This window comes from Arvicanthis niloticus, chromosome 5 (assembly GCF_011762505.2).
Source record: "Arvicanthis niloticus isolate mArvNil1 chromosome 5, mArvNil1.pat.X, whole genome shotgun sequence".
Classification (NCBI taxonomy): domain Eukaryota; kingdom Metazoa; phylum Chordata; class Mammalia; order Rodentia; family Muridae; genus Arvicanthis; species Arvicanthis niloticus.
Window position 1 is genome coordinate 33,152,376 of NC_047662.1, and position 26,184 is coordinate 33,178,559.

At 51.1% G+C, this 26,184-nt stretch overlaps 1 protein-coding gene across 1 annotated transcript in view; it reads right to left on the minus strand.

Moving 5' to 3' along the window:
* Positions 1–5,638: 5,638 nt before the first annotated feature.
* Hivep3 (HIVEP zinc finger 3) overlaps positions 5,639–26,184 on the minus strand; it is a 101,258-nt gene continuing 80,712 nt past the window's right edge. The window contains exons 5-8 of the mRNA XM_034503869.2: positions 19,112–19,287; positions 13,726–13,812; positions 9,417–10,324; positions 5,639–8,402 (exon numbers count right to left, since the gene is read on the minus strand). Of these exons, the coding sequence (XP_034359760.1) occupies positions 7,632–8,402; positions 9,417–10,324; positions 13,726–13,812; positions 19,112–19,287 (1,942 nt within the window). The 3' untranslated portion in view covers positions 5,639–7,631. The remainder of the gene's footprint in view (positions 8,403–9,416; positions 10,325–13,725; positions 13,813–19,111; positions 19,288–26,184) is intronic.

Sequence of the window (26,184 nt, forward strand, 5' to 3'; positions counted from 1 at the left end):
TCCTGTAAAAGTGCATCCCCTCTGAGAGTGACCCCACTGTCCCTGTCCCCTCCCCATCCCATCCCCGACCTCTGCTCCTTTGGCTCTGGGAAGTCCTAACCTTGTACGACTCAGAGGCTGTTCCCTAGCTCCCTAAGACCTGGCGACATGGCTGGTTCTTACAGGTAGTAGGGACGTGTTTAAGTTACTTCAGTGTTCAGATGATGGAATATCTGTCATCAGTCAAGGGACGAAAGGTTTATTTTGGCTCCCGATGTTGATGGGCTAAGTCCACTGTGGCAGGAAAGGCATAGTTGGACGGTCACATCATGGACCAGAAGGCAGTATAAAAGGGGGATGCCGATCTTCGTCCAGCTTCATCTTCCCTGCCTTTATGCTGTCTAGGCTATGGAATGGTGCTCATATGTAGAATGGATCCCTGCTCTGTGACTGTTCTTTGGAAACATCTCATAGACTCACCCCATGTATATATACCACACCAATCTCCCAGGTGATTCTAAATTCAGGCCAGTTGATAACAAAGACTGTTTATGATGGGATATTTGTTGACAAGACCAGCGCTATCTTTTTCTCAGCTTCTGAGGATCATGGGAACACAGGAAGGGAGCAGCCATCAGTCTGAGTCTTCCAAGTCACTGGGCTGAGCAGAACTCCTCTGCTCATGTCCACTGAATGTACAGTGAGGGAAGGAAGAGGCATTTGCTGCCTTCGGCCACAGATACCAGGCATGCTTGTTCTGGCAGCACTGCCGAGCCTGTCCTGACTGGTATACCCTGGCTCCCAGACCTGATCTCCACCCCAGCCCTGCCATCACTAGAGAAGATCCTCACTTGCTGCCTGCACAACCACCACCTGATGCTCACGTCCTTGCTTCTGCCTCTTCAGCATCCTCGGTCCACAGGCTCCATTCACTGAGGTCTCATCCTGAAATATCAGCTAAAGGCAGACTACAGCCCATCTTTTCTGCATTCAAACAACTACTGTGTGACCATGGTTTTTGTCTGGTTAGTTTTTTGTTTTTTTTTTGTTTTTCCTTTCAGCTCAACACAAGCTAGTCACATGGGGAGAGGGACTCTCAATTAAGAAAAAGCTTACATTGGCTTGCCCTGCAGGCAAGTCTGTGAGGTACTGATGTGGGAGGGCTTAGCCACTGCTGTGGTGTGAGCCTTGGGCAGGAGATATAAGCCAGCAGGCTGAGCCAGCTGTGGGGAAACATGGCAGTAAGCAGCACTCTTCCATGGTCTTTGCTTCAGTTCTTGCCTCAGAGTTCCTGCCCTGACTTCTCTTCCTGGTGGACTATAAACAATACGAGGAAATAAACCCTTTCCTCTCCAGGTTGCCTCTGGCCATGGTGCTGTTTGTCACAACACTAGAGAGCTAACTAATACATCTTCCCACCACCCACCAGGCTAACTCCATCCCCACCTGATGGCCCACAGCTTCACCTCCTCTCTTCCTCACTCACTGTGACTCTGCTGTGGGCTGGCAGAAGCCTTGCTTGGGAGAGCATGGTCTGGCTGTTGACCGCCATTACAGGAATCAACAGCAGAGCAGACAGTGACCACAGCCCTCTGGCTTTGTAAGTACCTTCCTTCTTTCCTGGGGACTGTCTCTCACTGCCCTCAATGGTCCCTCAGGTCTTCTCAGGTCTTGTTGTCTTCATCGGCAGCTTCCTCAGACAATTCTACTCAGTTGCCTGAGAAAACCCCTCACAGAACACCATCTGTGGCTGTCACTAAGACATGCTGACTTCTTTTTCTGGACTCCCAAGTCTCCTTCCCCCACCCCAGGCCTCTCTTATTTCACCAGCCACAATGTTCAACATTTGCTTCCCCAAATCGATAGACCATTCCCACAGCTTTTCTGCTACTGCCCAGCTGCCTGTGTCCAGGTCTAGGACAAAGCATCCTTTTCCATCTTTGCCTCCAAGGTTCTTCAGTACCTACCCACCCCACCCTCTGCCAGCTAGCTCTCATTATGTCTGCAAAGGGCCCACCACATGCCAGAGATGGTGCTGGTACATCTTTTCTGTAAGTTGGCATTAATCCTCTTTGCCCAAATAAACCCACCCCTTTAGGTCCTTAGAGCTGAATTTCTGGTTAGTGCCTGTCCCAAGGGCACTTGGCTCACTGACCTGTCCCAAGGGCCATCACTTGGATAACTGGGCTGTCTCAAGGGCTGTCCAGTTGGTCACTAGCCTGTCCCAAGGGCCATCCACTTGGCTCACTGACCTGTCCCAAGGGCCATCACTTGGATAACTGAGCTGTCTCAAGGGCTGTCCAGTTGGTCACTAGCCTGTCTCAAGGGCCGTCATTTGGCTCACTGGCCTGCTTTCGTTTCCTTGCTGTTGCTGGGTCTTTTCTAGGAGAGCTTTCATGATACTCCGATGCCTTGCAGACTAGAGCCTTTGCTCTCTGCCACTGCTGAAGGTGAGCCTGTGGCAAAGTGACTGCCCACAGCCAGCTCAGACAGAAGCTCTCTGAAGGTGGGCCCTCTCTCTTGCTCACCACTGCACCCAATGGCAGCCTTCTCGGGCACTGTGTTGATATAGAAGATGGGAAACCTTTTTTTTTTTTTTTTTTTTTTTTTTTTTTTTTTTTTTTTTTTTTTTGCCATCCTGGCTACCCCAGTATCAGAATAAGCTGTAGAGGACCTATCGTGTTCAAGGTATCTGTGGCCTCCCTGCATGCATCATCTTTTTAAATCTTCATAATGACTCTCAGAGTTGGAGCATCACCTCTTATTTTGCAGATGAGCCAACAGGCACAGAGAGGTTAGATGACTTTCCCAAGATCACACAGCCATCAGTGGCTGTGTCAAATTTAGATTCAGGTTCCGTCCTATAGCTGATTCAACCGTGGCTCTCAATGGTGGTCATATGTCATAATGCCTGAATTTCTGAGTTCCCTTATTTAGAAAAAGGGTCTTAGCAGTTGTAATTAAGAGTCTTGAGATGAGAACAGCCTGGATTAAGGTAGGCCCTTAGGTTCAGTGATGGGCATGTTGAGAAGGGGGCATAGGAGTGTAGAGGAGTCAGAATTTTGTCTAAAAGCCAGGAACACCTCAACTTGTCTGTACCCACCAGAAGTCGAGGACATCTTCTCAGACTAGAAGGACAAACTCAGCAACATCCAGACCTCAGATATCTCCCAAACCCCGTTCTACTCAGCTTCAAAGACCAATGAGAATGAGCATGTTTGAGATGGCAGAGCCACAGATGAAGATTTCAGACTCCCGAGTTCCAGAACTGTTGAGGAGTCCATTCCTGTTGTCTAAAGCCAGGTAAAACATTGCCATGGTAACCCTAGGGATGATGTCAGACTTCTCTCCCATGGTGGTGTACTGAGGCTTTTATTGACAGGCCTGGATGTGAGGGAAAAGAAGTCCCAGGCTATGTGACTGTGACCTAAGCATTCCCCCTTCATGTACTGATCACTATGCAATGAAATGAATGCTTAGGAGTCCAGTGTTCTTCTAATCCTAATATTCTATAGTCCTTGTCAAGAAAAGCCATGGCGAGGCTGGCTCAGTGGTTAAGAGCATTTGCTGCTCTTCAGAGGACCTGGGTTCAATTCCCAGCACCCACAGTGGGCAGCTCACAAACACCTTTAACTTTAGCTTCAGGAGATCTGGTATCCTCTTTGGGCTTCTGTGGGCACCCTGTACTTTCAACAGACACTCACACAGACACATACATAAAACTAAATTTAAAATTGAGGAGGAAAAGCCGTGAGCCAGGCCAACAGGGCTCTGTTGGGAATTTTCAAATTTATTCCAACGTGCTATTTTTTTTTTTTTAAAAATATCTTCAGGCTGAACACCCAGCCCAAGCTGTAATAAAGGCAATTATTATACTTGTAAAAACGTCTCATTCACAGTACAGATGGGATTTACAACAAGGGTCACACACACCAATACTGAGCGATTCTTTCCTTTTGTATAACAGACTGTGCTTTAGACCTGTGTAGATTTCTTTTTTTTTTTCTTTTTTTCTTTTGTTTTTGTTTGAGTTTTTTTTTTTTTCCTTTTGCACTGATGAATACCATACTGACAACTGCAAGATACAAGTGTAGAAACTGGACTTTAAATAAAACCACAGGCAAAACTACCCCCTTCCAGTGCGGTTGCTGTACATATCTACAGTACGAGTTTTGGAATGTATTGCCATTAAAGAACGTGGAAACTCTCTACAGACGATTTCAGGTACAGAATGCGTACACCTTTTCAGAAAAAAAAAAAAAAAAAACCAGTGGCAGAGGTTTCTCTTACAGAGTGTAAGTATCTTACATTTGCCTGCATGGTTCCCTTTCTTCTTGATCACCACATTCAGTGATCAGTAGTGCCCAAGCGGTTTTCGAATGGCAAGCAGACAAGAACCACAACACGGAAGCGAATTTGGCGGCACTGACTTCGGGAACTTTCTCAGAAGACATTGCAGAGCAGATCTGTCTCCCAGGACTTCACCTGGAAGAGTCAGCTGGAGCAAGGACTAGGAGATTTCAGCTCGGACATGTTCCTTCTTCCTGGGCCAGGTAGGGGCAGACAACACCCAAAGGGAACTGGGAGTTATTTCTCTTAAGAGGTTTCCCCGCTGGGGCAGGCAGAGACTTTGTGTCTGGAAAAATAGGTAGCTACCCCTGTCAGAACCCCCAGAGGGTCTTGTTGGCTGGGACCAGAGTATCAGCTATGATGGGGGTGGGAAGAAATGGGCCTGCCCTTGGTGTGGAAGGGGTTAAGTTAGTACTCAGAATGATGTGAGGTTGCCCAGGGAAGGGCATCTAGGGGTCAGGCCTCAGGGATGAGTGGCTTGGAACTACCACCCACAGAGGACTGATTTGACTTGAGACCTCCCCAACTGTCACAGGTAAGGAGGAGCAGAGACAGTCTGTGGCAAGGCCATCTTATTCCAGTGTGTGTCAGCAGGCCCCACACAGATGTCTGAACTAGACTGTCATCGACAGTAGTGTCACAGGCAGACTGCAAAGTCAGAAGTGGCCAGTTGTGGACGAGGAGCCCAGAGCACATTCCTGGAGTGAGAGGTTTCTCCAGGTGGAGAAGGTACATGTAGGCTGGGCCGTGTTCTTGGGGTGGGGGTGGGGGTAGGGAGAGAGCTTGGAAGAGGAGCTCAGAGTTGTGCCTGGTGGTGGCATCCACTGCAACCCTCTGGGCATGTGTAGGGCACCAGCCGTGGCTAGACTCACTCTGTGTATTCTGTCCCTGTCACCTAAAGGCAAGTCCCCAATTCCTAGCCTTTGCTACATCCCATTTCCCTGAGTCAGGGGTGCCCAGTAACTGTGGGGGCTATTCTGTAGTCACATTTGTCTGTCACTAGGTTGCTGAAGGAGACATGGTAAGGAGGGAGGGAAGAGAGAGAAAGAGAGAGAGAGAGAGAGAGAGAGAGAGAGAGAGAGAGAGAGAGAGAGACAGGAAGAAGAAGAGGAAGAAGAAGAGGAAGAAGAAGAGGAAGAAGAAGAAGAAGAAGGAGGAGGAGGAGGAGGAGGAGGAGGAGGAGGAGGAGGAGGAGGAGGAAGAGGAAGAGAAGGCAGAGAAGGAGGAAGAGAAGGAGGAAGAGAAGGAGGAAGGGAAAAAGAGAGAGAGGGGAGGGGAGGGGAGGGGAGGGGAGGGGAGGGGAGGGGAGGGGAGGGGAGGGGAGGGGAGATATTGATTTGGGTATAGCGTGAAGTGGAGAGGTGGGTATCTCAAGGTCAGGGACTAGCCTTCTGTCTGTGGCCAGAAGCTCTTGCCTAGAAAGCCATCAAGCCCAGTTTGAGGCACTGTCTCTTGTCCAACTCAGACCTTAGCATCAGTGGGGCTTGTGGGTTAGGGCTGAGAGGCAGAAGGGAGAGGAGCTGGGGCCTCCAGCTTGGGCTGACCAGCACCCAAGTTTCTACCGTCTTTCTTCCAGTGCCCCAGCCTGGTCTTGACAGCTTCTCCCAGGTGGGCAGGAGACTTGGAGCGAGTCAAGCATCTGCAGGCTCCCAGCCTGATACCCATGCCACCTTGCAGCACAGTACACAGCACAGGAGGCTCCTGTCCTACTGACGCTTACGTCTGAAGCACTGAGTCAGGCAAACGGAAACCAGGTGACTGGGGTTGGCATTGGGCCTGTGGCTGATTTGCCCATCTAGCAAGGACCAGGTATGGCATGAGTTGGAGGGACAGGGATGGCCCTAATACAGGCAGCCCAAAGCCTTGCAGCACAGCCTTCCCGTGAGCCTTCAGCTACACACCCAGACTGATGCCCAGGGACAGGCCCTTGGTTTGTATAGTGTGACAACAATATCTAGCATGGCTAGAACAGGCTTTGTCATTTGGGGACAAGGCTGTAAGAGTGACCTCCTCATGATGGTCCCTCTCTCTCTTTTCCTTGACAAGGTAGAATTAATTTCTGGAAGGTCTTAGAAATGGTAGCCATAGAGCCTATGTTGCAGAAGACTTTCTTTCTTTCTTTCTTTCTTTTTTTTTTTTTAAAGCATGCAACAGGTCAAGTTCCATATTTCAACTTGTTTTTGTTGTTGTTGTTTGTTTTGTTTTTGTTTTGCCTTGGGAACTCGAGAAAAATTCAGAGGACTTGGGACAATTTATAAATTTATAAATCCTCCATAAGTTAACAGCTGAGTATCTGAGGAGGCTGGAGAAAGTACCAAACACCATCTTTGGCTTCTCTCATCCAGCCATGAAGGAAGTATGACATGTCCTCAGGAACAGAGGTGAAACAGAATCTAAACCCCAGGCTCAGAACAGGTCCACATTAGGACCACACCTAGTCTGGCCTTGGTTCCTTCATCCTGCAGGTATTTCTGGGGAAAAAAAAAAAAAAAAAAAAAAAGAGCTAGCCTATTGCCAGGCCCAGGAGGCAGAGACCTACAGCATAGGAGAAAGGAGCCGCAACCCGGGCTCCTTTATTAGCCCTGGGGGGAGGTGGGGTATGGGAGGGGAAGTGAATACCACACCACAGTGTTCTCTTCCCTGCTGCTATTCTGAGCTGAGATACTAGCAAAGGTAGCCTTTTTTGTTGTTCCTATTCTTGCAAAAAGTAAGGTAAGAGATAGTGTTCTTGGCTGGGTACAGTGGGGGAGAGGTGGGTTGGTTCCTGCCTGTGTTCGTGTCATTCTGGTCCCTCTGACAACAGAGGGGCAGCTACGAGCTGTGTGTATTCCACGTGGGGATCTTGGGCATTTGTCTGTAGGAGTGCTTGCCTTCAAATTGAGTTATATTTTCCCTCTCCTTTTCCTCTTCTCTCTCAGTGCAACAGACCCTCTCCTGGACCTTGAGGTGGGGATGGCTGCCAGTGTGGCATGTGGTGGTGGAGGTAGAGTCCCCTCCTCCAGCCCTGTCCCCAGAGCACACTCCCAGCCTTGAGCTCCTCATGGATGTGTTCTGTTTTGTTTATGGATGTGTGTGATTTGTTTTGTTTCTTTTTTTTTCAAGCAACAAAAGGTCTAGAAAAGGCACAGGTAACTGCATATGTGGAAAAATAGTACAGATGGGGCTGAGCAGAAGCTGCACGGACAGATGGACAGATGGACAGATGGGAGAGGATGGCCATGGGAGGAAGATGACTCCAGGCGGTTGACTGGGAATGTCTGTTGTGGAACGCTGGAGGCCAGGCGCAGAAGTAGCAGGAGAGGCTAGACGCTTGGGGAGCCACTATCCTTGGGCAGGAATAGAGGTGTCCTGAGCTCCCCCCTACCTAAGAGCTCAGGGGAGCCTTGACGGGTCCTAGGTTCTCCAGAGAGGTTCCTGCTCCGGGGTGGAGAGTAAGTGGAGGTCTCTGCCAGGCAGTCCATGGAGCTGCTGCGGTCCAGTGGTGGGAAGCTTGAGGCCTTTAGGTTGGCCAGTGTGTGTGGTGATTCCAAGAGGCCCCTCCAGGATGGTGCCACCTGGTGGCTTTGGGGCAGCTGTGGGGAGCAGGGGCTGTGTGTACCCATGGGTTCTGCAGGGGCTTCAGCCCTGTGAGGTTCCCAGTCAGGAGGTCTTCCTGGGCCTCTGCCAGTCCTTTCCTCTTCCAGTTCTGAAGAGAGTGTAAACTTGGAGACCTTGGCCACAGGGGACACTGATGCTGAAGGGCTCTCCGTGGGACTCCAGCGGCTGCGTTCCTGGGCCTCTCGGGACCCAGTTAGGTCACTGCCACCCCCTGAGAAGCCACTGACCCAGGCCGCACAGGGTCCTGGCAGCAGGGTGGGGTGGGCTCCTGGCCGGGCCTGTACCATCTGGATCCCACCAATGGGAATGAGGGAGCAGGAGGCGCGGTTCAGGTGCTGCGAATGCAGAGGCAGGTGGCTGAAGAGGTTCTCATCACTTCGGCTAGGGAGGTGACCATGGACATCATGAGGGGCAGAGAACGGTCGGGAGAAGAGAGGAGCAGGGCCAGCGGATGGACTTCGGGACTCAGTCTTCTGCTGGAGTTGGAAAACAAAATGGGAGAAGGCAGGGATTACATGCTGGGAGCCTGTAGGCCTGAGGGCTAGAGGTACAGGGGGCAAGGAGGTCTGAGATCACAGTGTAAGGCTGGTGAGTGCGGCTGGGATCAGGAGTCCCACTGCTGTGCTTAGGGAACTTCCTACTGGGCAACTTAGAGGTATATGTTGGCCGGCATCTGTAGGAGGCAGCTCCTGGGTATGGATGGGGGCTCTGTGGTCACCCTGGACTACCCTGGCTCTTCTGCCTCTCCCCTTCTTAAATGGTCTTGGCCTAACTTTACCCTTGCATATGAATTCCCATCCAAGGATCTCAACCTTCCACTACAGGAAGTTCAATGAGGCAAGAAAGATTCTTCAGTCAGTGTTTCCCCAGGAGAGATGCTGTGGGGTCATGACAGCACAGAGCAAGAAATGTCTACAGGGACAGTATCAGCTGTGGGCAGTGGCAGCCGTGGGCAGTGGCAGCCATGTGGGGGGCAGTGTGGTAGTGGTACAGACACTGTAAGGCAGCAGAATGGGGCAGTGTAGATGATGGGATGGCATCAAGGAGGGTGATGGGCAGTGGCGGTGGTGTGGTAGGGCACGGTGGTGACAGAGGCAAGGCTGCTCTCAGCCACGATGTTCACGGTCCCACAGGGATGCTTGTGGACTGTGGTGTTCATGAAGGAGATGGGGCTGATATTTTAGGAAAGCTGTCACCTGCTCCAAGGACACACATGGACAGGGAAGGATGGCTGAGGGATTACATGAGTGGTTATATCCACATCCAAGGCTACAATGCCCACTAGGGCTAGAACCCAGAGCCCGTGAGCATCAGAGCCGTGTTTGGGGCTTCTGAGGGTGCCTTTAAGTGCAATAAACTGGCTGGCACAGCCAGGACCCAAGAAATGCTTGCTACATGTCCAGGAATTCCGGCCTGGCTCTGGTCTTGAGGCACAGAGGGTATGAATGGGCAGCTTCTGACCCCCTAGGAGGGCCACAGCAGGGACTTACCCAGGCAGAGGTGCATGTTTCAGGGCTTCTGTTGAGAAGTGTGTGAGGTAGAGGCACGGGCTGGAGGAGAGCCCGTGGAACTGGCCCCAAGCCCAGGCCACTCTTGTCCACTGAGGGGCTGCAGGGCCCAGCCAGGGCCCACTTCCCTGGTAGCACTGTCTGTGACGGTGACTCGGCCTGACCCAGAGACCATCTCCTGGTGGGTGAATATCTGGGGGTGCCTGTGTCTGTGGCACTCTCGAGTCCGGTGGGCACTTCTCTTCCTATGGGGTAGGGAGTGAGATGATGGGACAGCTCTGGTTTTGGAGACCCACAGAGGTGAGAACCCAGGTCCCTTCCTGGGCCCATCTGGGGACCAGGTGTGCTCCTGACTGAGGCCTGAGCTTCTCGGGCCGGTGAACATCGCTGGGGAGACGAGTCATTTTTGGTGAGTGAATGTTTGCGAGTGAGTGAGGGGCGGCTGCCTGCTTCTTTGCTTGGGGACCATGGCCTCCTAGGGGGCGTGGCCTTGGGACTCGGGGCTGAGCTCATGCCTTTCTCCAGTGGGGTCAGTCCCAGCCAGGGAAGGCCTTGGGTACCCCGGCTAGGTGTGGGACAACTGCTGGCTGTCAAATGCGTGGCTTCTGAGATGGAGCTGCCTTGTGGGACCTCGTCAGAAGTGGTATCTGGAGGCTGAGGGCCCTGAATGGGAGAGGAGTCCTCCTGTAGTGTGGCTGGCAGGCAGAGTGGAGCTGCCTCTGAGGATGGCCTGGACAGCTCATCCTGGCTTTCTTCTTCTTCATCCTCTTCCTCATCTTCATCCAGGTCTGAGTCTGAGTCAGAGTCCTCCAGGTCTGAAAATTGGTGCTCCTCCACAGCCTCAGAGCCTTCTTGCCCCTCTGAGTCCTGGAGCAGGTCATCACTGGTTCCTGAGGGGGGAAACACAGGGGACTCAAGATTACAGCTGCTTCAGGTTAAGCCTGGTTTCACTGCCTGCCAACTAGGCATAGTGCCATATGGCAGACGACCAAGTGACATAGCAGGTAGAATACTCTGTAAATAATAGCGCACAATGACCTCACGCCTCAGTGTACAAGTTCAGCTCTGAGGGCTTTAGGTACGTGAATTCATGTAGCCCTCAAAGAATCCTGGCATCACTGGGAAACTGGTGGTTCTATTCTTACCTTCACGCTGCGGATAAGGAAACCAACGTAAGGGGGATTAAGTAACCTGCCCAAGTAAGGCAGAAGCAGGCCCGGGGTTTCACTGGGGCAAACGAGATCATGCGTTTTCTGGTTTCTCAGTGTGGATTCCACCATGAGCCAGTTATAATGCTGTGCCTCAGTCTCCCCTTTTGTTAAGTGGATGTCTCACTGCATGGCCTTCTCTGAGAGGAAAAAACAATAATACATGCCTGGTGCACAGCAAGGGCCCAAGGAATTACAACCACTGTGACCTCATTACTGATGGCATCTATCACTCTGGGATAGGGCATGCTGGCTGGCTTAGCAGACAGTCACAGTCAGTTAAAATGCAAACCAGATGCCAACATGACCAGGCTGGCCTACTCAGCAGCTTTGGGCAGATGGCAGAGTTTAGCCTCTGTGAGTAGCTGGGTTAGGCTGGCCTCAGTCTGCAGGGAAGGCCTCACCTCTGCCCTTCCTGCCTTGGGCAGCACTCTGAATGTCAGCTTCCAGGTCTGGCTCCTTATGGGATTGAGGCTGTGCCACCACCAGCAGTATAGAACGAGGCATCTCTGAAATGGGCAGCCTTCTGCATTCTGGGAGATTACCTGGAGAGTTTGTGCTCTGTTGCCCATCACTAGACTGCTGTGACATGACCAATTTGAACTGGTTCCAGGCAGCCTAATGTGTTCCCTAGCCCTATCGCTCACCCAGGCACCAATATTCTAGTTTCTTCTGGTCAAGAAAGGTAGGCCCAGAGCCCTGGGGTACCGGCTTTGGCTTTCCACTATGCCCAGGAAGGCCAGAAACAGTGATGCTCATACCTCAGTGGTCAGGTACCAAAGTGGAGAATGTGAACATTCTGTAGGATACAGAAAATTGTGGGCAGAGAAGGAGCTGTCAGGCAGAGGGAGGGTCATGAGGGGAAAGGCAGGGTTTTGGGCAGATGGGAGCAAAAGACAAGGCCTTGAGAGGAATGGGTGCTGGGAATGGGAGGAGATAGAACAGGGGGTGGGGGAGGGGCAAAGCCTTGCATCAGCTCAAGGCACTTATTTTGCTGACCTAGGACTTTGGCAGAAGCCCTGACTGCAGGCCTTAGATTTTACTCAGCCCTAGTCCTCACTCACACACAGTGAACCCAAGCACAGGGAAGGCTGCAGCATGGCCCACAACCATCCAGTTATTTCCTGGCCGAGTCAGAGCTAAGGTTCACAGTCCTCATGTAATTATACTACAGTTCAAAATGACATTATGATTTGAGAAACAGATGTAGCCCCAAATCTCCTCTCAGCCATCTTCTTGCTGTGTGGTGATGGCTAATTCATGTCCTCTTGTGTTTGCTACCATCTTCTCCATCTGCTTCTCCCCTCCTGTAGGCAGGGGGCTGGGGTGGCACTGTTAGCATTTGCAGATGAAGGCTGAAGCAGGGTCCTGACTAAGGAGGGAGTCGGGCCAGCATCTCCCGACATCCATCAGGACTAGCCCCAAAGCCCTTCTTTACTGAGGAGACAGTGAAGGCCCTGGGTATGAGTTCCCAGTGCAGGGATGATAGAAGCCCTCTCCAGACCACACTACTTCAGGCTCTCCACATCTGGTTCCTGCAGGTATTTAAAGGATTCCCCTGCCTGCTCTGCACCTCCCCTTCCTGATATTCCATATGGGGCTTTTCTGCCATTATTGTCTCAAAGCCAGTGGAAGGCACTGGACAGACCTTCTGGGTGCAGTTTCCAAGACTGGCCACATGGTGGCGGTGGCTCACAACCTACTCCCCAGCAATGCTCCCCAGGAGCCGCTGACATCCTGGCTTGGTGCTTTTCATGGCAGTTCCTACTACCAACTGTATGTTTAGGATGCGCCAGTTTCTAATGTCTGTCCCTGGGTCTGCCTCAGCACATGAAGTAACAATTCCATCCTTCCAGTTTCTTAGGTTACAAAGCTTGGAGCCCTCCCTGGCCCTTTCCCCTCCTCTCCTCTGCCCTCTGTGATGTAGAAGGACCATCTATGGGCTCAGCTTCTGAATGCATCTGGAATCAGACCACTTCTCACCTGAACTGTGCTCATGTGTCTGGTCTGGATCACATCCCTACACCCCTGCTGGAGTTCTCTGCACACAGGCAGAGGACATATGCATCACCCCCATGACACTCAAGGATGGAGGACAGATGACAGCCAAGTTGGCCCTCTGCCTTTCATGGCCCTTCATGGCCCCATGTCCGGGCTTTACCTTTCTTTGACTTTAAAAGGGACCTTGACAGGACACCATCTATAGTGGCTTGACATGCATTTTGACAACATGGGGGCCTCACATTATAGTTTGTGAAGACAGTGCTTTGAGTGAATTGTAAACATTGGTTTATTCCATGTTAAGAGAAACTCGATCTAGTTCTTGTTAGATTGCATCACAAACAGAAAATGAAAGCTACAACTTCCCCCTTTCTTCTCTCTATCCTCTCTCCTCATCTTATCACACTAAGCCCTGATCCCGACTTCAGAGAATCTGCAGCTAAGGTCTGTCACCTCTGAAGGACCTGCCCATCCATCTGCCACAGCCCATCTGGCCTCCTGCCTGGCCTCCCTCCTTACCCCATCCCCTGCCCTCTCTGCTATCAGACTGCCTCTAGCTTGCCTCTGATGCTGGAGGACCATAGCCAGGTTGTAATGATGTGTCAGGGCTGGGAAAGGATGAACCTGTGGGATCTAGCTTCGCCTGTCTCAGTGACACTCACAGCCCCAGAGGCTATGTGGTAGGCGGCTAGAAGAGGCTTCCAGGTACTGCTAAGACAACTCAGGGCACGCGTTTAGAATGAGGCTGGCACACACTGGTGCTCTGTGTTGCCTGTAGTTACTCATGGGCTCGTGTGTCAGCAAGCACTGCCTGAGCTCTCACAGGTGCTGGCTTCCACTGGAACACTAGGTTATACTGGACCGGGACTGGCCGTGTGACACTGGAGCATCTTAGGAATTTGACATTTGCGCTTCCCAGTTGTTCAGCAAACTAAAGGGGAGGGTGTGGAAGTAAGGGAGGGTAGGAGAGGAAGGGGAACAGTTGTAGAAATGAGGATGGCTGGAAAGGGGGGAGGGCCGGGGTAAGGGGGAGAGATGGAAAGTGGAGAGGGAGTTAGGGAGAGAGGAGGTTGGCGCAGTACCTTCTTCGGCTTCCAGCTCCTCCAGCACCCCCGTCTCTTGGCACTTTTTGCTGTGGGCTTTCGACTTCATGTGCTTAGTCAGATTCCCTGGAAAGAAATGAGAACAGACTCATGGCCTGGTGGCAGGGAGCGGGCACAGAGGGCCAGGGCACATGGAGGCAACACACAGCTGCCAGCCCGTAGCTCCTTAACAAGTGCCAAGGGCTGGGGAGGGGCCAAGGCATCCTGTGCCCTAGTGTCTAGACACACTATGCAACCGTAACTGCTACAGAAGGTAAAACACAGGCTGGGGTGGGGAGGGCATGCGGCTGGGAGGGGACAGGGTGTATTAAGAACTGGAGACGCTGGTTAAAACACAGAGAAATTGAAAAACCACTCAGGTACAGTTTCTTTTTCTTTCTTTCTTTCTTTTTTCTTTTTTCCTGCTTCTGTGTTATGTTTGGGCCCGGGAGCTGGTGGCACACTCAGATAAGATAATTTGCAATCTTAAAAGCTGGAGTGACATGGGGTTCCCATGACTAACATAGTAGCTGGGGGCTGAGACATCCTTCTGACCGAGTATACTACTAGATCACCCATAAGGCCAAACCTTAGGGTCTAGGCAGAGAAAGCAGGGCATGGTTTCTTGCAGGAGCAGTGAGGTGTGCAGGGAAGGGACATGAGCCCCACAGGCTCTGGGATCCAGGCTGGGATTGTCTCAGGAAAGTCTCCTTTCTGTGGCCAGGGCACAGTGCAGAAAGAGTGCTTTGGGAATGGGTTGTCCAAGGCTCTATGAAGCCCTGAGATGCTGACCCAGTTGTAGGCCTGGTCCCACAGGCTGAGGAGCTGGAGCTGGAGCTCCTGGGGCCAGGGTAACAACAACAACAACAGCAACAGTGTCGGGTTCTCCATGGCACACACGTGGCAGGCTGCAGGGCTTTGTGGATGAGCTTTGTGGACAGCAGGTTCAGGGAGGAGAGGCCAAGCTCCCTGTCCTGTCCCCAGAGAACACAGACAGACACCACATGAAGTTCCTTTGGGTTGTGCTCTGAGGATTGTTGTGTTTCCAAGTGGCTGATACTATAACATGTCGGAAGCTCCCAGGTCAGGTACACTGTCTCATGAGCTTTAAATCGCCAAGTTTGAATGGATGGACGGAAGTGGGTAGAATAGAAAGATGAAGTCTCTGGAAATGAGCAAACAGGGGGACTAGGGGATGGATGGATGCATAACTATATGAAGGAACACGGAGAGAAAGATAGGAGTTAGATGATGGATGGATGGGACACTGGAGGAGAAACCAATGGCAGGCAGGCAGAGGAGGCAAGAACCATAGAGAAAAATGAACAGAGGAACGAGGGGAAGTTGGCGTGTGAGCAGATGGAAGAATGGGCGGCTACATGAATGGAAGACTGGATGTCCACACGCGGGAATGTAGAAAAGGAGAATGGGTGGGCAGACAGATGGGAGGGCAAGAAAACCTGTGTGTGTGGGGGAGAAGGGGACACTGTTGGATGACTGGACAGGAGATGGGGCTGATGGGAAGAGCGATGGACAGACAGATGAACATAGCCTAACCAAGAGTCATCGCCGCTCAGAAACATGTTTCGCTGAGGCTGCTGGGGGAGTGCAAGTGAGATTCCTGAGGTTGGGTGAATATGGTGACTGAGACTGGAGAGGAGCTAACTTCTTTTCTCTTCCCACTCATCACCCCACTCTACCCTGCCCAGCTTGGGCCTCCCTCCTGCATCCAGTCGCATGCCCTTCATGTTCATTGTCTGAGTGAGTAGGCAGGAGGTGAGACCAGAGAGCTGTGGAACAGAGATCCCAACTGTCCTAAGGTTCCAGTCCTTGGGTCCCTCAGTCACAGAGGACATGAGAGTTGCTCACACTGGTGTCATTTGCCATACACATTATACCCAGAGAGATGAGATTTCTATTCAACCATGCTAGACACAGAGGGCAGTATTTGTAGTCTCCCAAGAAATGCACCACAGAAGCAAAGTGTTGGGTGAGACTTCACAGACCACGTCATTCAACCCACTAGGCTCAGTTCCTCTCTTTCTGACCTAACTCTGGGCTCAGGTGTTGATGACATCATTGGGTAAGATTCTTGACTGTCCTGGGTACTGGCAGGGCTCCTGTAAACCAGTAAATGAAGCAATTGGCCCAGAACCACAGCGTTGGCTAGTGTCAAGCTCTGACTAGACTCAGGTCTTGGGATCCTCTGATGCAGCTGGCCTTGTAGTGGTTTTGTAGCTAGATGGCCTGGTGGAGGGGGGCCTGGGGTAGGTCTGGGCTCTGTACTGCTAGCTATGTTCTCTTGAGCAAGCTTTTCAATGTTTCTTACTCTGTAGGGTCCCATTTTCTGTTTCTTTAGATACTTACCGTGTGGGACTACTAGGAAGATCTTAAGACAAAGCACTCAGGAGTGAACTATGGCTGGCCCAGAGCAACTCCACCCCCATGACAGTCTCTTTTATTTAATATTGTGCTTGGGATGCAACCCAGGGCCTTGTGAATGGTAGGTAACCACTCTACCAGCAAGTGGTCTCTCTGGCTCTGACTCTGCCAGGCACTGTACTGGATGGGGGGTTGGGGGGGGGTGATCACAGGATGCTCTCACCCTTGAGTAGGAACCTCAGCAGCTCTCTGAAGAGGCAGGAGGGAGCCCAACCCCCAAAGGCCTGTCCTGCCCCTGCAAACATCCTGTAGAAGCTACAGGGAGGAGGCTTGCCCAGCCAATGTTTTCTTAGTCAACCCAGCCCCCATGGACAACCCAGCCTGGCATCTGAAGTGGAGGATGGATGGGTGGCTGGAAGAGCAAGTTGTCTGGAAGAGAAGCTGATTCTAGCAAGAGCACTGGACAATCACCTCGTCTCCTGGGCTGAACAAAGGCATGCCCACAGCTACCATTTCTGTCTCCTAGGCGATCAGTGAAAGGGCTTGTCCATGGCTCAGCCACCCTGTGGCCTCTAGGAAGAATCTAAAAAGAGGAAAGAGACCCTCCTAGGGATAGCCTGCTACCTCCTCCTGCCTAGGGATAGCCTGCTACCTCCTCCTGCCCTGCACTGAGACCCTTCTCAAAGAGTTCCCAGAGGCCAAACTGCCACCTCAGTGTGTGACAGACACAGAGACAAGACACAAACAGGCAGACAGAGACAGACAAGAAGAATCTGCTGGCACAGGCATTGCCAGGTGGTGTAGACAAGGGATCGAAGGCTGCCAGGCCCAGCCTTACGTCCTGGCTGGAACCAGAACTCTAGGGCAAGACCTGGCTAGGAGGCAGGCAGACAGGTCCTGAGAGGAGAGGAGGTGCTCAGATCATCAGAACTGATGGGTGACAGGGCTTTAGAGATGTGGCTCCAAGGAAAGCCAGGTGCTCTGGCCTCCTGCCTCCCTTCATGCCTAAGAGGAATCTCTGTTCTCATGTATTATCACCTCTGCCTGTTCTGTGCTGGGCATGAGGTATGAGATTCCATGTTTCAGACTTACTTTTCCTGTCCCTGGCTCAGAGGCCCAGAGGAGGAAGAGCTTAGCTTGCTCCTGGCCAAGAACAAAACCCAGTCTCCTGAAGGTACTCCCTGTACCTCTGGAAATGTGAAGGCCATAGTTCCCAGGATGTACTCTCAGGACCCTCTGGATCTCTGGGTGGCTCAGAGGCTCAGAGAGAGAGAGAGAGAGAGAGAGAGAGAGAGAGAGAGAGAGAGAGAGAGAGAGAGAGACCCAGGGAAAGTTCCCAGAGGATAAACTGCCACCTCAAACAGACCTTCCAGAGTGAGGCCACGGTGCTACGGTGCTATGTAGGAGTTTCTCAGGGGATTGGGGCCAGATGCATGTGCACTGTGGGCAGCTCAGAGGGGAGGCTTCCTCAGGGCCCTTTATGCTGAGGGCAGAACAATGCAATCCCTCAGCATACCTGAAGAGCACTGTGGTCATCCAGAGGTCACCTCAGCCAGTGGAGGGAGGAAGATGAAGGCATTGTGTCCTTGGGACAGAGGGTGATGGGCTTTCAGGATCTCTTCTGGTCCAGTCAAGTTTTCCACTTTCAAAGTTAAGGGTTTCCTTGTTTACGTTGCCAGTGGGTGATTCCAATCTCTCTTCCACAAAAGTCCAGAAGAGGAGAGACTGGTGGTGGGGCATGGGACAGAGGACCCACACGTGCTAAGCTGGGCTGCTTTTGGTCAGACTTCCGTCTAACTGCCTTCCCAGCACCTTCTGAGATACTGTTTCTGAGATGCTAAGGAAGAGGACCAGGAAAAGGAGATGGTGTCTCCATCCATTCCCAGATCATGGTGGGAAACTATGTGCTCAGCTGGAAGATGATGGTGAGGAGACAGAGGAGAGCAGGGTCTGCTAGCAGAAAGAAATGAGTGGTGGAACATGCCAGAAAAGAGGCCATTGGGCCTGGAATATGACAAGCAACTCCTGACCCAGTGTGGCAAGAGCAGAAGGTAACAGGAGCCTAGAGGACTTAGCTCCCTCCTGTCCTCAGCTGTAGCCCTGCCCCTGTGATTCAGAAGAAAGAACAAGAGGAAAACCAAAGTCTGCCTTGAGTTCTGTCTCTGGAGCCCCCTGTGGCTCCTCCTCTAGTTAACTCAGAAGAGAAGACAGGATCCTCACGTCCAAACATAGGCATCTACAAAGTGTGAGAGGCAAAACCACCTGGGGTGCTCATCTCCAGCTTCCTTGCAAGGCCCACCATCTTTCTCTGCAAGCAAGCTACAGGATCCCCCAGCAAGGGAAGAGCCCCATTCAAAAACCTTGCTTGTCTGTCCCACCAGGGCCTCAAGACTATAGCAGGCCCAGGCCACTATCGCCCATCATTGCTCTCTGAGATGCACGCACTCAACAGCCAGTCCTTCCTTTCACAGATGACTGCCAGACCCTGCTCTGACTCTGATGTGGGGTAAGGCTGGAGGCTGAAGTGGTAGGCTCTCAAGATACAGGTGGGAGTAGGTTGCAGCTGGACCCTATGCTGAATGCTGCAGAGAAGAGGGGTGGATCAGAGAATGCTGGGTGTGGTGAGGAGGAATAGAGAAAAGTGAACATGCAAGTGTGTCACGTGGTTCCAAATGGAATGGATTCCCTAGTGCAAGAGTGAGTGTGACAAGTGTGCATGCCAGAGGTCATCAGATTCATGGAAGACATGCAGAGGAAGGGGTGATGGCGTCTACTGAGTGTGAACTTAAGAGTCTGCAAAATATGGGCAGGAACTTGTGTGACTGTGGCAGCTGCAGGCATCACTGACCAGTCTGGAGCCACTGCTTTGCCATGGTACCAAGTGGATGGGAGTTCAGGATGTGGGGATACTTCAGCCCCTCAGGCAGAGGGCTCTGTGCTGGGGCTCCCCCAGGGGGGGATCCCTGCCATGGGCAGGGCAGTGCCCCAGCTGACTGTCTCTTACCTTTGGTTTTAAAAGCAAAGTGACAGTGCTTGCACACATAGGGCCGGACGTCAGTGTGGGTGCGGATGTGTTTCTTCAGCATGCTGGGCTTCTTGCAGCGAATTCCACATTCCTCACAAACATATTTCCCTCGGCCGCGGCCTCGCACATATATATACTCTTCGTTTGATTTGTACCTGTGAGCAACAGGTGTCATGTAAAGAAAAAAAAAAAAAAAAAAAAAAAAGGCGAGGAGGCAGGCAGAGTCCTACCTCAGAAGACTAGCTGCATCCAGCCAGGTGTGGATACTGCAGAGAACATGTGCTATAGAGGACTACAGAGCTGAAAGAGACTCAGTTGCCCTAAGGAGCCACCAAGGACTCCTGCAGTGTCAGATACATGGGATGGTGTCTTCCCTTTCCCCAGATCCACAGGAGCCAATTTTTTTTTTCAAGGCAGGAAAGGAAAGGACATGAAAGTGGCAAATTCCCCGCTGGCTGCTGGCTGCTGGCTGCTGGCTGCCTTCCCATAGCCAGCTGCTGCCATGGCTCTGCCACAGAGAATGGCCACTGGAGGCCACCAGAGCCACTGAGAGAGAGAAACTCATAAAGTAATAGCCGCTGCCATTCATCAAGCCCTTCACCTGAAGTAAGTCACCATTGCCTCGCAAGGAAGAGCTAAACAGGTTCAGAGAGGATGAGACACTCACCGAAGAGCACCAAGTCAGAAAAGACTGGACCAGAACCTGCACCTCCCCACACTAAGCTGTCATCTGTTGGGGTGCATTGTGTGGTTGTCTCGGTATATCTGATTATTGATTGCTGTGCTCTCAGAGGTGAGTACTGGCTGGATTTGGGCATTGCTATTCTTATGGATCATTACCTGCCTCAGAATTTTGCAAACTCTCTTCCTCACGTGTTGATTGGCTTAATAAAGATCAGGTGGCCAATAGCTAGGCAGAAAAGGGAAGGGCAGAACTTTCAGACTGAGAAAGAGTCTCTGGGAGATGAAATCAGGAGTGGGGGATTTGCCAGCAGGACACAGAGGTGACCAGGACTGAGGGAGGGGTAAAGCACTAGGGTGGGGTGGGCTAGGATTACAGGATTACATTACATGAACTAGCTGTGAGGTAGCCCAAGCTAAAGGCCTAAGCTATAATATAAATAAGTAAGCCTCCATGTCAGTTTTTAAACATCTGGTGGGTTCAGAAAGTCTTGATGTAGTTATCTCCCCCAAAGGAGAAGGTGGCCAATCAGGAAGCCACCCAGACAGGTGTGAGGGAGGAACAGGAGGCACCATTGCTTTCCTGGGTACAGACTGAACCAGGGTCTCTGAGCTCTCTTCCTTATCCCACATTGGAGGCATGAGGAACAGCAGGAGAAACAGTTCTGGGAGATCCAGGAGGTAGCGTTCTACCTTAGAAGCCAGGAACCACTACAAGACAGATGGGGACGTGTCTCCCCAATGCCCTCAGCAAGAGCTTGTCATCTGCTCTCACTGGCGGGGGCAGGTGGAAGGATGGCAGAGAGAAAACAGCACCTAGGACTCAGGACTGCTCAGACTGAGAGACATGACCAGGTGGGCTCAGAAGAGGAGCTCTCAGATAGGGAGCTATGGGCAGTAGCTGGAGGTTTATCTCATAAGTCATGCCTACACACCCACAACCACACACTCCTCACACACCCATGCCTATACACTCACACCTCACACAAGCAATCACACACTCCTCGTGCCCACAGTCATACACCCCCAAACACTCCTAGGCACCTTCACGCCATTACAGCCAGCACCACACATCTCTCACCAGCACTCACAATTCACACCACCAACCATACACCCCTCACATTCACTCACAGTCACACCCCGCCCATCCTGTCAGCCTCACACTCACACCCACAGCCACGCATTCTTCAAGTGCACACACCTCCACTATCACACTCCCACCCTACAGTTACACTCCACACATCTATCTATCTATCTATCTATCTATCCATCCATCCATCTACCTGCCATTCTTTTTATCCATATTCTCTCTCTCTCTCTCTCTCTCTCTCTCTCTCTCTCTCTCTCTCTCTCTCTCTCCCTCTCCCTCTCACTCTCCCTCTCCCTCTCCCTCTCCCTCTCCCTCTCCCCTAATCTATATCTTGTGTCAAAAAAAAAAAAAAAAGGACTGCAGACCTTGGGGGGCAGCAAAAGGGCACTCCCAGAGTAATCTATGTACAAACACAAACACAGGGGTGAGAATTTTGCCTTCATTCTCATGCCTTCCTTGTGCCCCTGGGATGCAGTCTTCAAGGGAAGTAAGTTGAGACAGGCACTCTTTCCCAGTGATGACGATGACTTTGTGCCGTAGGCTCTCTGTCACCTGCTACAAACCTCCAGTTGGCCATGGAGGTTTTCAGTGGGTCCATGAGATTCTTCCGTGTCACACTCCTGCTCCTCACACAGCCCCTCAGTCATTCTGGCCTTCACCCACATGGGCTTTACTATGCCCATGGCAACCAGGAAGTGGTTCTAAGTCAGCCCATCTCGACCACTCGCTGACCTCCCCAAGTCTCCCTCCACATCACATTAAGGACAGAGGGTTTCTGCAGAGAGGTTTTCATCCTAGACCACCTGGCCATGTACTATAGAAGCCGGGCGCCATCTACTGGCCAGCAGGTGGCTAGGCGTGGTAGGGAGGGTGGCAAGCAGAAGGGAGGGTTCTTAGCAAGGACAAAGAAGAGGTGTGTTAAAAGGTCTGGGAAGTTGGCAAGGAGAAGAAAGGAGACCACGCAGGTCATGTAGACCGCAAGATTGATCATGGGGCAGTTTAAAGACTCCAGATCTGATTGAAGATTCTGTTTGTTGCACTGCAGATAAACGAAATCTCAACAAGAGGCAACTATCCACTTAGACTGGGGAAGTACTACGGCAGGAAATTGGGGGTATTCTGGGGGTAAATTCTACAATCCTTGGCAGCTGTCTGCATAGAGGAGGGGTCAGGATGAGGGAGAAACAGACATCTTAAGTTTCCACTGGCCTTGTTCTTAAGACCATTCACAGGCTGGGGGTGAGGCAATGGGGCCCCTCATTTAAATAACTATGTGTAAGATATAGATAAGAAAGATACATAGAAACATCTAGCACATAGCTGGGACCTATGGATGCAGGGTTTTGTAGATCTGTGAAGAGCAGGGTGGCTGGGTGAGAGAATGGCAGGCCACTCAGGGATGCTGTGGCAGGCCCAGGGGAGAGGTGTGCAGAAAAAATGCCCGTTTGACCTGATCCCAGCATACTTGAACCAAAGGACAGGGCTGAGTTTTGGAAGCCCAGGAGAGAAGGCGTAGAAAGGGGCAGTGCAGCAGAGTTGTAGATCGTGGAGGGCCTGAGGATGGTTACTGAAGGCTCAGGGACTTTGAAGAGACAGCTCTGGTTGAACACACAGTTTGACCCAACGACTTGCTTCAACTCTTGGAAGGCTGAGACTGTAGCTTTGTGGAACATCTTTCTGTCAATGTGGGCTGGTCCTTCCTCTTCCTGAGCCCAGCATCCACCGTGTTTAAGTCAGGCCCCTCCTACCAGTCAGCCATGTTCAGTGGAGCATCCTCAGAGTCTAGTGTGTACCTGATGCCCAGCAAGAGCTCAGTAAATGCTCATTAGTTACAGGTCAGAACAGTAGCCAGGACAGTGGTTCACGTACGCTGGGATCAGGCTCTGCACTAATTTGCCCACCCCATGAGCCCTCAAGCACAAGTTTCATCTAATGCTGAAGGCTCCTCCAACATGCACAAGCATGAATGAACATGCCCTTCCTTCCTTCCTTCCTTCCTTCCTTCCTTCCTTCCTTCCTTCCTTCCTTCCTTCCTTCCTTCCTTCCTTCCTCCCTCCCTCCCTCCCTCCCTCCCTCCGTCCCTGCCTTCTTTCCTTCCAGTTTTTAAAAAAAGATTTATTTTATTATGTATACAGCATTCTACCAGCATGTATGCCTGCAGGCCAGAAGAGGGCACCAGATCCCATTACAGATGGTTGTGAGTCACCATGTGGTTGCTGGGAATTGAACTCAGGACCTCTGAAAGAGCAGACAGTGCTGTTAACCTTTGAGCCTTCTCTCCAGCCCAGAAGAGAGGTTTCTTCCAGTTTTTTACATTGAATTTTAACGTAGCATACAGAGTAATGGGCTTCAGCACGGCACACTTTTGTTTCATCAGACTTCGTTTCCCCTACCCCATATACCCTGTGCCCATCTACCTGCTCTGGCTGGTTCCTCTCAACAAACAGTCCCCCTTTCTGTTTTCTGCCTTATGTAGTCTTACTATATAGCCCAGGCAAGCCTCAAACTTTCAGTCTTAACTGTCTATGTTACAGGCATATAATATAACTTAATGAAAATGAATATAAGCACAGAGTAGAGGCCAGAAGGATTTGAGTCTGACCTCTGGATTTTACTAGAGCTTGCTAGTGACCTCTCTCCCTTAGGACCAGTCCATCTTCAATCCTTGAGAATGCAAAGCACTTTATAGACTAAACACTATCCACCTTCCTGCCCAGTCCCTAGTCCTTTGTCCTTGTACAAAAAAAGGAAGCCAAAGCCCAAAGAGTTTGACTGACAGGGTCAAGACTGCCCAGTGATGATCTTCTGAGTACCCAGCTGCCATACAGACTGCTGTCCACTCTTAGATGGTGCTGAGTGTAGTTTCCCAGTGACCTTTAGGGGTGGTCTGAATATGCTTGGTCCAGGGGGTGGTGTTATTAGGAGGTGTGGCCTTGTTGGAGGAAGTGTGTCACTGTGGGTGTGGACTTTAAGACCCTCATTCTAGCTGTCTGGAAGCCAGTCTTCTTCTGTTTGTCTTCCAAACAAGATGTAGAACTCTCAGCTCCCCCTGCACTATGCCTGTCTGAGTGCTGCCATGTTCCAGCCTTGATGATAATGGACTGAACCTCTGAACCTGTATGCCAGCCCCAGTTAAATGTTGTCCTTGTAAGACTTGCCTTGGTCATGGTGTCTGTTCACAGCAGTAAAAACCAAACCTGGGATCTGCCATGCTGCAGACAGGGAAGAATAACATTGTTGTTTACCCAGACTTTCCTGAAACTGTAGCCTGGGAAGAGACATCCAGGGTGTTGGCAGTTGCAGAGAGCCAGGGCTGAAAAGCAGAGAAGCAAGAGTAGCCTTGCTTGGAGCTGGTCACCTCCTCACTACTGGATGCTTTCTCTTGGAGGCCTGATACACAGGCTTCCCTTTATAAAGAGGGAGGAGTGGCTGACCCTCTCTGTCCACTCAAATGTGACTCCAAGACAGTCCTTGTTGTCTGGCTGTTGGCTGGCTTGGTGTAGGTGACCCATGATTCTGGGGACCCATGTAGCTTCTCAAAACCCTACTGTCCACCTGTTCATTGCAGTCCTGACTAGCCAGAGTGCCAGCTAGTCTGGTGTTTCTATTAAAGAAAAAGACAACTCCAGGAATTTGGAATATATTAGCTGCAGGGAATCCTAAGATCAGACACCCTGCCTGTGAGATTTAGAGCCAGAGAGTCGGGGTTCAGCAGAGCAGCCCCAACAGCCCCAGCTCTGGGGCTCCCAAGTCCTGTGGTATGGGAAGTAGCTCTTTGTCCTTTGATCTGGGTTTGGTGAATAATGGGTCTCTCTCTCTCTCTCTCTCTCTCTCTCTCTCTCTCTCTCTCTCTCTCTCTTTCTGTATGCATATGTGTGTGTGTGTGTGTGTGTGTGTGTGTGTGTGTGTGTGTACAGCTACCAAGTATGCCTTGGGCAGCTATTTTTGAGTTTCACTGTAGCTCTGAGCCTGAAGACACCAAAGCAAAGAAAGCCTCCCAGGCAGGCTGGTCCTAGTCAGGAGGACTTCACTCCTCTAGTCAAAGAGGGAAGAGAAAAAAAATGAGGCTGGCATCATGCTCAGAGCTACAAGGCAGCTGTGAGTGGAGACAGAAGCCACTGTAAAGCAGTGACTTCCTGTCACAAACCCATGTTCCCCATTGCACAAGCCAGGTAGACAGATCAGGAGGGACCCATGACTGAGAATCTAATGGGTTGCTGGTGGATCGGCTTATCCAAACCATCCGCGCTGTCAAATGGATGTGTATTTTCTTGCATAGCCTACAACCAAATGGAGATAGGCTGTGCTTAAGTGCTGAAGAGGTAGAGGGGGCGCCTATGGAGGATGTGTGTATGGAGGACTACAAGAAACGGAAGGCAGGGCACATGGCCTCTCTGAAGGGTCAGAGACTGCTGCCATCTGCCAAAGGTGGCATGGAATTGCTGTATTTTGCAGGTTTCCTGCAAAACCCACAAATCCAGAAGGGGGGAAAAACCAACTAAAAATATCAGCGAACTCATATAGCTTTTACTGGGTGCCAACTGCTATTTTGAAAAGCACTTGTTACCTCATTCAGATCACATGACAGTGGATGAGCTGTGAGCTCTGCCCACCCCACTCACACAGAGGAGACAGTTATAGAGCATCAAGTACCCTGCCCAAGTTCACACCGACAGTTAACGGAGCCAGAACTTGAACCCAGGTCACCTGCCTACACAGTCGGGATCTTAAAGGCTGTGTAAGTATGCCTGAAGAACAAACCAAACAAAACTGTGTAAGTCAACTAGAATTCAACGAGACAGAGACCCAGCCTAGAACCAAGTTAGCTCCAGGTCATTTCCCTGAGGCCATGCAGCTGAGTACTGGCAGGCACATCTAAGCTTTCAAGTTCATGACTTTTTCTCTCTACCAAGCTATGCCATTCTCTTGACTAAGGGGATGGCTGCCATAACCTCTAGGTTATCCTCTGAGGCAGAGATGCTACAAAGGCTACTTTGTACTTGTGCTGTTGTTGGTTCCACACACTATTCAGGTTTAACTGTGAAACTCCTGCTTCTTCTCCAATTTTGGATATATAAAGGCTTTTCAACTTCCTGATTGTATTATGATCTTTTGTCAACTCTGGTAATGTGGGTACAATCATGCCAAGCGAGAAGATGTGACTGGAAATGTTCACACAGGGTGTCCCGGGAACTAAGAGAAGCCTTTGTCTGTGAAGTTCAGGGCCAGTGCTCAGCAGTTGGTGTGCTTGGGGAGATCCAGCCACAGTGAACTGGTTAAC